At 41.9% G+C, this 12,980-nt stretch overlaps 1 protein-coding gene across 2 annotated transcripts in view; it reads right to left on the bottom strand.

Annotated features, from left to right (window-relative positions):
* The window catches only part of rapgef6 (Rap guanine nucleotide exchange factor (GEF) 6), a 144,109-nt gene that overhangs the window by 85,311 nt on the left and 45,818 nt on the right, over positions 1-12,980 (bottom strand). The window contains exons 1-2 of one of the 2 annotated variants that reach the window (XM_085289582.1): positions 10,006-10,250; positions 2,238-2,307 (exon numbers count right to left, since the gene is read on the bottom strand). In XM_085289582.1, coding sequence (XP_085145708.1) covers positions 2,238-2,246 — 9 coding nt within the window. In that variant the 5' untranslated portion in view covers positions 2,247-2,307; positions 10,006-10,250. Of the gene's footprint in view, positions 1-2,237; positions 2,308-10,005; positions 10,251-12,980 lie in introns of those variants that run through there. The other variant, XM_085289581.1, reaches the window with a different exon arrangement.

Below are 12,980 nucleotides of genomic sequence, written 5' to 3'. Positions count from 1 at the left end.
GCGCTTGACTAAACAAACCTAAATTCAAAGGTTAAGAAGTAAGGCCAGATTCTTTTGTCTATATAGCACACCATAGTTTCCATATTATCATTCAGCCTTGCTTCAGAGTTTCTTTTCCAAGGCAGTGCTGTTTGTAACTTAAAAACAGTCATATACAAAGAAGCAAGAAAACTTGTGTCCTTTCTAAGGTTCTGATAAGCTGGTTCATTTGGTCTCTTTCTAACCCTCACCCACCTCTCTTCACTCACTGTGTGTGACACACACAGTGAACTGTTTAATTCAGTGATTTAATTCAAAGGCCAGTTTAATTCAAACCAATTTTATTCCCTCAGCCACACACTCTTCTTTTCACAATTAAATTGAATTTAAATGTATCTCTCGTGCCCCGGGCAAATGAGTGGACTAAATTCACAGGCTCTTCTTCCCAATGCCGCACTTCATATTCACAAACTATCACACAATCATACCTGGAAGACTGTCAGTATCGCTGCTCTCTGTTACCATAGCAATCGCCTCTGAATGGGCCCATGGGTGTAGTTCAAGATTAGGTGCCTTGCTGAAAGAGCACCTTACTATTGTCATGTTTTTTTTCCACTGCAGAACATTTCCAGGAAAGTTCTGATGTCCCTGAGACTATTGGGGCAGGGTTTCCAAAAGCCACAAAGAACATGTGAGTGCTGAAAGCTTTTTTTTGTCATATGATAACACCCTTCCCACCAATCTTAAAAGAGCCGAGGAGATGAGAGCCACTGGGTGAAGCCGAGAAAGGGCAACAATGGGGGGAAGAAGAAAAAAAACACAGTAGCCCAAGTTGCTACTTTGTTACTCTTGCATAATTGTCCTGTTCTTTATCTCTGCAAAACACAACAGGTACTTTAACTTCTATATTGTAGTTGCTGAAGGGCTAGTTAGCTAAACTACAGGCTGGCTAAAGCTTTGTTTTGCACCATTATTTAATTTACAACATCCACCAGTTTTTACATGTTCCTTCTTTAGAAACACCACACACAATCAAAGCATAGATGTGCGTTAGCATTAGCTTAACTGGCTTGATAATCATTTGCTACTTACTTAAATCAACTGATTTCTAGTCTGAAATAATCCAGTGTGTTCTCTGCACATCCACCACTGTATGGTTTGGATCAAACACCAAAAAGGACAAGAACAGACTAAAATGGACAGACTGCAAAAGAACAAGAGTGCTCAATTGCCCTCTATTCGGTAACTGTAAATCAGGAAATAGACAGGTATCATAACTGCTGACCCATCGCACCCTGGAGACAACCTGTTCCAACTCTGCTACAGAGCACTGTGCACCAAAACAACCAGATTATCTGGGGGTTATCTGGGGTTAAATTTATTTAGTTTATTTCTTTATTTCCTATTCAATAGCATCAGTGGAACTGGTGTTACCTGTCCTCTTTTTGTATAAAACTTTGCAGCTTATCTCATCCCATCGTATCCTTCTAGTCCCTCAGACAAAGCTCAGGCAAAAGAGGAAAATGAGAGCAGGAAGAACTATTAGGTAGGAAGAGGACAGAAATTTGTACGCGACCTTGTGGAGGCAAACAAAAACAACATTCTTATATACTAAATGTTATGGCAAACTTGACCTGAATGAAGTCTTTGTGATATTGAAAGACACTAAATTAAAACCACAGACAGGTGAAGTAAACAGCATGGATCCTGGTGTTACCATGCGATAGAGTGCTGGGTAAACCAAAATTAACTGGACAAACTTACATCGTTTTAAATATAAGAAATCTTTTTAACACAGCCTCGGATACTTGAGTATCTCTTTGTCTTGACAATCTCTTGGGTTGCTTTTGCAGGATGCTTGTCTCAGTATCGATTTGCACTGTTAAGCGCTGTCCAATCCGTTTTGAAGCCGAGTCTGAACAGAGAGCGTATAACCTTCTAGATGTAATATCAATTAAAAATATGGTCCTTTATAATACTGAAGATGTAGATAATGCTTATGCTATAAGAAAATGCAGAGAACAGAGAAGAAAGAACAGAAATGGGCAAAAAGAAGATGAAAAGGGTGATCAGGACAATGACAATGGAGGGAGGGGGAAAAGGTACTGCAGACATCAAATAAAGATAGAAAAATAGAAATATTATCAAAGCCCAGAGATGGGAGAGTGCATGGGAGGATAAAAGGGCTTGGGAGAGGGACAAAAGACAGACCGAGTCTAAAACAGAGAGGGAGAACAAGAGACGGTGTCTCTACTCACCACAATCATTTCTGATGGCTCCAAAGTGATGCATTCACAGCCTCGTCTACCTCCCAGCTGCTTGCCAAAACTGTGGAGAAAGGGCAGCGACACACAAAAAGTGAGTGTTAAAACAGAAATAAACACACTGCAGAGATGACACGAATATCATGAGAGACAGTAGAAACAGACGCAGTCGATCATATCTGCCCGACCACAGACACAGTACCGGGAATACAGGCCGATGAATTTACAACAGCAATTTTGTGCTAGACTCGGTTTGTGGTTAAGCTTTGCTCTGACCTTAGATCAATCTAATACAACTTTTATACACAAATAAAATTGCACACGTCACAGAAACAAGCAGGCAGAAGAATGTGCAGTGACAATGTGTGCACCTCACACATACTTCAAACCAGATAAACTCAAGTGTGCCAGAAATAGCTGTGGCCAACATGAGATGTAAAAGGAAATAGTGTGAGAGATCGAATGTCAAATTATAGCTTAAGGCAGTGACCAATTTTACAGTTTTCACATGTTTAAAGAAAAAGCAAATTTTCTTTGTTGCAAAAGATGATTTTTTAAAAAAAATATATATATATATATAATAATTTCACCATTTTATTGATATCTGATTAATCCCTTCCCAATCCATGTGTGAATATTCTTTATACATAATTTTGAAGCATTTTTCTCAGTTAGTATCAGCTCTGGACATTAAATAAAAACAACTTCCAATGCAGTTTTGAAGGGCAGTCACAGCTTTGTGTAATTTTATGTGTAATGACAGTTTCTCAGTAGACGCTAGCTGGCAACCCCACTGATGGGGCGCCTTTGGTGACACTCTTTTGCATCTCACTTCACTGCGTGTGGTAGAAGAGCTAAAATTAGTTATAATGACAGCATAATAATAGAAAACATTAAGCTCTACCCCAGTGGGTTTTTGTCAGCAGCTACGCAAGCTTTGAAAAACAGATTTCCAGTTTGATCCATCCATTTTATCTGGGTTTGGTCTGTGTGTGCAGCAGAGACATAATCTCTCAAGCATGTCCCGTATCTGCCCTGAGGTTTCTCCCCAGGTGGACATCACATCCACCGCTTATACAACCACACCTCGTGTTTATAGGTGGGTGTAGGAACGTACATTGACCAGTAAATCTTCAGCGTCACAACAGATGCGGCACCAACCAGTCTGTCTGTCAATCTCCTACTCCGTTCTCCCCCAACTCTTTAATAAGACCCTGAGATACTCAAAGTCCTTGACTTGAGGAAGTAACAGCTTCCCAATCTGGCATGCCACTAGGTCTTTCAACTGCAGTTAGAAGGAAAATGTAAAAGCTAGTCTCACTACTCTGTGAGATGGGTTTTAGCAGTTCAGTTGTGTCAGTGGTTTGTGGCAAAAGTTCAACCGCTGATAGAAAAGAGAAAGTCGCTAAATAAGCATTTGTGTTATACATTTAAAGGTACAGAGAGACTAAAAAGAAATAAATAAGACTCTGTTTACGCTTCTTAGAAAAGTACCAGCACATCGTGCATTGATGGTATTTTTTCTGTTATATCAGGCCAAATTTGTCCCAGGCCACATTGCAGAGTGGTTACACCGATCAAATTACTTCGGATCTTGGTGGTTGTTTACACTTGTACTGAGTGATCTGACCACACAGGACAAGTGTAAACACAGTGTATGTTAATGAAAAAGCATACAGACTGCTTACATCTCTTATAATGGACGCAGAACTTTTGTGCTTCTCTGTCAATTAGGAAAAAAAAAAAGAAGAGCTAAATGCAGAAGATCAATCTGGATCAGGCCAACCACACCGTTATAAGTAAACAGCTTTTGCACAGTGTGAGTCTCTCTGCAGTCAGCTGGGTCATTTTGTCCACTGACAAGCAGGAGTGGAGCAGCTGATGCTGTGGCGAGACCACGTGGGTGAGTTTGGCCTTTTCTTCTCCATGGAGATGACTAAGGATGTGTTTGGTACAATGAAACCTTTGTTACAAATAAACTCTACTTGACTTTGATGTTATAACATTGTAACATGTCAGCCGCCATTTACATTCTACGTGCAGCTGATGCATCTTCTTGCTGACGTCTAGACTGAATTGATGATTAAATGGATTCATCATTATGATCACATGGCTGCTGAAAGCTTCCTGTTGGCACATATGCTCTGTAAGTGTGTGAGTAGTGTGTGAGCTTAATCCTGAGAACACGCTGCACTGAAAACACGTCTTCATGCTAAAAGTGGTGCCTCAGCATTGTTTGAGGATCGGGGGGAAGAGGCTGGTTTTAATCATGGAAGCGTGCTGAGCTGGGAGAGAACAAACTTTCACTCTTCTCCGATTTCATTCTCACACTGTCACACGGTGGCGCCCATCTGGTTTGCAGCTTTTTGCTTTCCTCGCTCATATCCTTCTTGTTTCCTTAATACATCTCTCTTTGTGCTTCACCTCCACCCCCTTTCCCTTCTGATCATCTTCACCCTTCCAATGACTCCGTGTTTTCTTTTTTCCTGCATCCATATTATACCACTTGTAAATAATTCCCTTTAACTTCATATTGCTCTTCCTGTTTTTATTCATTTGCTTCCTTTCCAAAGGCAAATCCATCTTTTCCGTCTCTCTCTTTTCTATATATTTTTTTGCTTTTGCCGTTTTCCTCCCTTCTCTCCTCATCTCATTCTGTATTCCCTTTCATCATTTCCTTCACTCCTTTTACTGCCGGTCTTTGCTTCCTCTAAGTCAAAAAAAAAGAAAAAAGAAAACTTTCATCTAGTCACATCTTAAATAACAGCTTCTTACTGACACAAACAACACTCTGAATTTAGGCCTCACATAAAAGTCTGTCTTTGTAATGCGTTCTAATGATAGAAACTTTTTTTTAAATCACGCTTTTCTTCTAATAAACAGATTTTTCCAGGATATATTAGTGGAAGCCAAACCTTTAGTGCCTAACACTGAGGGAGGAAACAAACCTACAGCCACAAAAGATGAAGGAAGCCGCCACTTCCATGGAAACCTCTCTCTTAGCAGCTGAAAAAGGCCAAAATAGTGGTGTGTGGATTTATTTGGCACGTACCTGTCGCATACACTCAGGCCACTTTTTTCTTTTGGTAGCACAAAAGCATTACATTAGGTTTTCTATAGAAAACTAAATTATTCACTAAGCCTAGAAAATATGAGGCACTTCTTGTTTTCATAAAGTGCTCTGTTCAGGTGAGTCTGGGGACAGTAAAACCCATTATCAGTTCTATTGATTTTCTCATTTTAATACCATTTATATAGTGCTGACAGTTGGAGAAGGGCTTTAAAGTTCAAAGCATGCCTTGAAAAGGTGCACATTGCATCTTTGTTTACTGGATTTGGATCAATTAATAATAGAAAACTTTCTTGTTCATCTCTCGTGATTTTGAGCCGTTTCGTGCCTCTCCACAGGTAAGAGGCACAAATCTGATGCAGAAAGCATTTCTACAGCTGCAGAGGGTTTGCCCTCATCCATCAATGCCACGCAACACATGGGCCTGACCACTGGGTCCAGTTTACATTCCCCAAATTGTTTCACACCACAGACTGTTCTTTTTTTCACATCTGCAAGTCTGTATTGTTTCTTTAGATGTTCTGATCTGATTTTATTAGAAAAACAAAAACCGACAACGCACAAGGGAATAAGCAAACAAACACAAATGATCAAAATCACTGTCTATCCATAGAGTGTCTCCCAGCAGAGTATAAACTCAATTGTTCCCAATGAGGAATGCAGTCAGCTGGGCAGGGAGTTTGTTCAGAGCCCTTAGCCTGGAGGTCAGTCTGACTCTGACAGGATCTCTCCGCACTCCACTGAGGCGAGACGCCTGGTCCCTGTCAGCGCTACACAAAGCCTGCCAAGCCTGTCTCCTCACTGTGTGTGGGCGGGTGCGCACAGGGCAGAGAGACAGGTTGTCCAGAGAAATACAGGAGAGCTGCAGTTTGATGCTAAAGGAGAAAAGATTTCAGCCCTTCACATCCACAGCATTATACTGTATGTGCTTTATGTGTTTGTGTTCGCTTGCTCAATATTTTTTCTTCGGTTTTGATCTTACTGCATTTCCACAAAGAGCACAAGAGCCAAACAAACTTGAGTCAACTGTAAGCGAGTTACCGAGGTTATGTGTGGGCGCACATATTTGTACCCACCAAATGATGCTGCTGCCCTGACTGAACTGAAATGTGATAACGCTCTGTTGTTATTTGGTGTGAATCTGTGCCTCACACAGGAAATTAGACAGCCTTCTAAAACCACACTATGGCCAAACATTAGCCTTCAGTCTTACAAGGTAAAAGCCCAAAACATGCTGACAAACACTGCTGCGCCAAACATTTATCCACACAATGCTAGTGTGTGTGGGGCTGCGGTAGTTAAGGTCTCGCTGCACTCTAATTCTTGGGTAGTTACTCTTATGTCTGTATGAATAGAAGCTGATGGTTTGCACTGAAGACGCTGAACTGTGGTGAAACCTGAACAAGTGCAAACCAAAGGAGAAAGGGAGAAGATTCGCCTCCAAAATAAAAACTGTCTTACCGCTACAACCAATACATTTCAAAGGGTGCAACTTTTACTTTGAAAGCGAATAGTTTGAGTCTGCTTTAAGTCTCACTTTTCATTGTTCTCCTCAGCAAGCAGTTGGTGAGTGTTTGCAAACAAGTTGGCATCTAAAATAAACTATGGGAGATCACGGCAACCTGCTAGCAACCAAAGCAAATTTAGACTGAGGTCTAAACTAAACAACTAGTTTTTAACAAGTGAAAATTTCTTGGCTATTATGGCTTAAGTAATGCAGCGGTTATAAGAAAACGTGTACAGCACTGTCCAAGTAGAGGAAGTGCAAGATGATTCCAAATTCCCAAATATAACCTTTTAGATGCATTAAAAACGACATTTTTATGCATTTATTTCATTTTTATGAAATTTATGTAAATTTCTTGTAACAATAATAATCTCTATATTAACAAAAATAGAATTGTGGTGTAGCCTATTGATTTTAGAGGTGTGAACAGATGGATCTCATTCAGATCTCCATAAAATATATCAGACTGACATTGACTCATGATGTCATGACAGGAAATTAGCTTTCAGATGCATTCCTGCAATTACGGAGCAGAAGCATCAATAATGTATGCTGCATTAATGTATGATGTATGCTGTTCTAAAGATAATACTACACACAGCACAAACCCTTATCTGCCTCAATTTATCACAACAGGCTTCAATGCTCCATCCATCCATTCATCCATTTATCCACAGGCACCAAATGCTTATGCACTTTGTTAAAGAAATCACCATTAGTACAACCAACCTGTATGGTATTTTAAAGGCTGGAAATGTATTATGTCTGCGAGGCACTGGTTTTTCACAAAAGCTTTAAACAATAAATTCCTCTCGCGTTAGTAAGTGGGGAGTACTTCTACAATAAATCGACTTTAATCCCCATCATCTCTTTCACCTTTTTGGAAGGGAAATCTCGTCCCTTCGAACTACTGAGGCTGTGCCTTTGCTGGATTTCAGCAGGTGATGATTTCTCTCCCCTCCTTTTCCAGCAAAAACAAGTTGTCGGCAGAGCTGAGAACAGGTTCAGTGACAGCTGCAGTGCCCTGGGCAATAAACCATGACAGCTGGTATAGGAACTGACCACACACACACACACACACACACACCTTGAGGTGTCTATTGTCTGAAGCGTGGAAAAACCGACAACATTCTCAATAGTGCAAAAACAATATTAACTAAATAGCAAATAGCTCTCTTTTAGTTTTAGTGAACACTTCAAGTATATTTACAGCGCTCTAACCTACCATGCACACACTCACATGTTCATGGATGCATCAGGAGAAGGTTGGTTCAGCATCTTGTCAAAGGACACTGACACACAGACTCGAGGAGAACAGGACTGAACCAGTGACCTCCCGATTGGTCAACGATGCGCTCTACCTTTTGAGCCCACGTTAAAGTTGCGGTTTGAGATGATGAGACGATTAACTACATGCTGCACTTGCGCAGTCTGCAATGACTGATTGGCATGTTGTGTACCATCATTTCCTCCATGCTGGCGTCGGCCAGTCACGTAGTCTACATCACAAGCTTTGAGAAGATTCAACACAGAATGATAAATCAAGCTCAAGTTGTTGTGTAATGCAGAGAATTCTGACAAGATTCAAATCTGTGTTTGATGACAATGTAGGATGTGCCAGGCTTGACCTGCTGCATTTTTTCACGCGGTATTATTGCCTCCGAAGAATGCCAAAAATGATCCGCTCCCTCCAAAGTATGCAGGTATTCAAAAAATGATTGCAGGACAAAAGCAACAAGTCTTTCCATGTTACGTGTATTCTCACTAGTGGAAATGTTCTTGCTTAGACAAAAGTTGGTGCCTGGGTACGGCATATACGGAGGGTAGGAAGGGCAGGACATGACGCACATTCGCTCACTGTGAGCTACCTGTGCTATTCAGTCACTGGGCTCTGAGATTAAATAGACCCATAGCTGGCAGAGGCCCGCTGATTATCCAATTCGACTGATTAATACTTTTGCAGTCTCACATACAACTTTGCCAGGTGTGAAAATGAATCCAGAAAAGTTTCCACAAACTTCCAAACCAACAAGCTATGTTATTCTGAACAACCTCCAAGTGCGCAATTTGATAAAGTCTGAAAGAAATGCGTTAATTAAACCCCAACAGAGGTCCGTGCCCATTTGGCACCCAAGTTTCCATGGTAATAATGACAAGCAGTAAAGACACAGTTCACCATACTTAGACATCTACTTCTCAGTCTCCCCGACTGGTTTTCTTCTCATTTTTAGTGCTTGGTTGGCCAACACTGACAGCTCTGACTCATAATCAAAGAAGACTGAGGAGCTGGCCAGCAGCGAGACCACCAGCACACCAAAAGACAGACTCCAAGTACTCCAAGTAATGATCCAGTGGGTCATTCAGAAACATCACAACACATTCATGTGGAAATCAGCAATCAGTTAAACGGGTGACCTCAAATGTATCCATATCAGATTTTAAAAATTACAATTAAATAAGCACCATTAACAGCTACTGCTCAACTCCAATGCAGCGATTGACTTTTTTTTCCTCCACATCTTAGGGAACGACAAAACTAACATTCATTCATCCCTCTGCTGCGTGTGATGTTGTTGTACTTTTCACTTCCTCCTAGGACAGCAATGTTCCAGAAAACATAGAGAAGTGAGCAGTTTTCTTTGAACTCAAGGAGAAGAAGTACAAGAAAAATAGGAAATTTTGTAATAATCTCACCAATAATTTTGAATATTTTACTTGGATGTTTCACTTTTGAATGGGGACAATCTTTGCTCCGTATCTTTAGTTTTATATATGACGAGTTTAGTAACAAACTGAATTTTCTGCTTTTTTCAAAGGTATAAAAAAAAAAAAAAAAAAGCACTACATATTCTATTTTAGTCAACATACTTGTTTAAAGGTGTTGGCAATGTGAGAATAGAGGACTGCCTGTCTTTAAAAAAGCCATTGTAGATATGTATGAAAACACACAGGACTCAGTAGTGTGTTTTTTAGAGCAGTGCTAAGCCACAGTGCCCTAGGGAGAGCCTGGTTGTCCAGCTGGTTAAACTATGGCAGGCAGGCAGGAAATGAAGCGTGCTGGGCTGAAGAATGCGTAAAGAAATAGCGAGGGAGTTTTGAAAAAGAAAAAAAAAAACTCCAGAATTACCCCGAAATCCCCGTCGCCTTACAGCAAGTGTATAACAAAAAGCTTTAACATTACTAACCAGGATCAGGAACACAGGGGGTCCACTCCTTTGGATTCCTTGTATGTGAAATATTATCCAACATATTATCCGCAATGAAGAGGGGAGAAAGGTTCATTATTTAGATAATCCAGGATTACATCCAAGTGTGTTTGTTTTGTACTCCAGAGTGTGAACTAGTGAGAAGTTTCCTCAGAAAGAAAGCAGAAGAGGCTTTTAGTTAAACTAAAGGAGAAGTGTTCTCTCTCTGTTCACTTCTGTCTGTCTGTCCGCTGGCTCCAGTGAGGTTTCTATTTGTCAGTGTGTGTGCGCGCGCGTGTGTGTGCACGTGTGTGTGCACGTGTGTGTAGTCTGCTCATTTCCTGCCTGGATGTGCTTTTGGGCTCCAGGCAGGCAGGCTGCTCAGGAACACATGGCCATCCACTGCTCTGCCAGGGGTTCCGCATTCTTTGCTCTCCTACACCCACCCACACACACACACACACACACACACACACACACACACACACACACACACACACCCTCTCACTCTTACACACACACACACACACACCCTATTAGCTCTCTCAGTGACCCCTTCCAAGCCCCCTGCTGCTGCTGCTCATACTCCAACACACAGACACACCCTCCAGTCCTTTCCAGTCAACCAACCTACCCCCGATCCTACCCTTCACTATGTTATCAACTGGGCCACAATGGAAGGACACACACACACACACACACACACAAACAAACACACACACACACACACACACGTTATTGATACTAGTCCAACAATTCTCTCTGTCACAGTTGGTCACTTGGCGCTTTGTGTTACAATTAAAAGAACTAGAAACTGCACTAACTGTTGAATTGAGGTTTCAGTTCTGCTTACTATGCCAACACTCTGAGTAACAGTCAGCCAACAAAAGTTGCTGGAGCTAGTGATAGCTATTTTTTTTTAACTTATGTCATGCAAAGGCTGCAACATTTACTTGACGGAAAAATGATCTGTAAGCATTTTAATATTTGTTAACAGGACTTTTCTGAAACCAGCTGTGTGGTTTAGTAATTTCATTTCCTAATGGGCGATCGTGGCTCGAGAGTTGGGAGTTCGCCTTATAATCGGAAGGTTGACGGTTCGAGCCCCGGCTTGGACAGTCTCTGTCGTTGTGTCCTTGGGCAAGACACTTCACCCGTTGCCTACTGGTGGTGGTCAGAGGGCCCGGTGGCGCCAATGTCCGGCAGCCTCGCCTCTGTCAGTGGGGCCCAGGGTGGCTGTGGCTATAATGTAGCTTGCCATCACCAGTGTGTGAATGTGTGTGTGAATGGGTGGATGACTGGATATGTCAAGCGCTTAGGGACTAGAAAAGCGCCATACAAATAGAGGGTTTTTTACCATCCATCCATCCATTCGCAGGGCTAACACATAGGGACAGACAACCATTCACACTCACATTCACACCTAGTGGCAATTTGGCTTATCCAATTAACCTATCCCCACAAGCTGCATGTCTTTGGACGGTGGGAGGAAGCCGGAGTACCCGGAGAGAACCCACGCAAACACGGGGAGAACATGCAAACTCCACACAGAAAGACCCCGGCCTGATGGTGGAATTGAACTCAGGACCTTCTTGCTGTGCGGCAACAGTGCTAACCACCGTGCCACCGTGCTGCCGTGGTTTTTTACCATTAATTTTTAATCACGTTTTTGTGTCTGACTTTGGCTCACGTGCATATTAAGGTTCTCTGCCATAGCTGTTAACTTATTTTTGATGCTTTTATTTCATCAGCACGGTGGCGCAATACCCAGTATAAAACATGGACCTAGCGTTTTGGGTTGAAGCCAATGCAGAAATACCTTAAGCAGGCATTCGATCTCAATGGACATTTTTAACTCACTTTCTCTTCCATGTTCTTCAATGTTATTTCTCTCTCCAACAACGTAGGTTACAATTACATTAGCATGACCTATTATGCAAATTAGGCGATGATGTCAGTTAGCGACTTCTAGCGACTTTTCGGTCAGCCAATAGTCATTTTTCTTACTGAGGAGTTGGCAACACTGCGTGAGGCTCCTGACTACGGCAGCCGTAATGCTCTGGCAATCCATCAAGCGATGCGCCTTCATAGCTTACCAAAGTGGTACTTAGAGCTGGGCGATAGAACGATAACGATATGTATCGCGATATAACTTTTACTCGATAGAGAAATTAAGCTATCGCGATAGATCTCGCCGCTCTTGTCCTCAAAAAAAAAAAAAAAAAAAAAGGTCAGCCAATCCAAATTAAGTAGCGCAGAGCCGCAGCGTCACGGCCGCAGCGTCACGTCGCGTGACTTGTTACGTACAGCACAAGTGCCAAGCCGCACGTGTGTTTGTTTGGGAAGCAGCCAGCGGGTAATGGAGCCAGCGCGTAATGGAGGAAATGAGTGTGCCGACTAGAAAAATCAACCGAGCGTGACCGAAGAGAAAACAGATGATGGTTCCAATGCCGGAGAGATTGTCAAATGGAAGAGCCATAGAAGTTCCGTAGTGTGAAGGTATTTCGGCTATTTCAAGTCTGACAAAAATAGAGTAGCGTGCACTGTAAATTGTGCCGAAAGCAAGTCTGGAAATACAATAAACTGGTGCATGCGTCACACTGTGCCACGTTATTGTTTCGGTGAAATGAATTTCTACAATACTGTTACTGTTAATTCTACTCTCTGCAGTGTTTAAATGCTTACATATACACACAGTTACTGTCCGTCCACACATACGACTCGGTTCTGCTTCTATGCCCCAGCTTTGTTTACTTTTTCCCACCGAGGCTTCTAGACTTCTGATTGGCCAGTATTTCTGCATGGTTAGGAATCTAGCTCCACCTGCTGCTTTGGCATGTTCATAGCAGCGTTTTCCTTCATTTCTGCCTTTATGTGTGGACGGGATTATTTTTTAAAACGAAAATGGAAAATCTCCGTTTTCAAAAATACCCGTGTACGTGTGGACGTAGCCTCAGTCTCTGACTGGAAGCGCT

This window comes from Mchenga conophoros, linkage group LG10 (genome assembly GCF_057382185.1).
Source record: "Mchenga conophoros isolate Kocher_MC1m ecotype Shallow Benthic linkage group LG10, M_conophoros_male_GT1.1, whole genome shotgun sequence".
In the NCBI taxonomy this organism is placed as follows: domain Eukaryota; kingdom Metazoa; phylum Chordata; class Actinopteri; order Cichliformes; family Cichlidae; genus Mchenga; species Mchenga conophoros.
The sequence above is the reverse complement of the archived record's forward strand: the minus strand, read 5'-3'. Positions and strand labels throughout refer to the sequence as shown.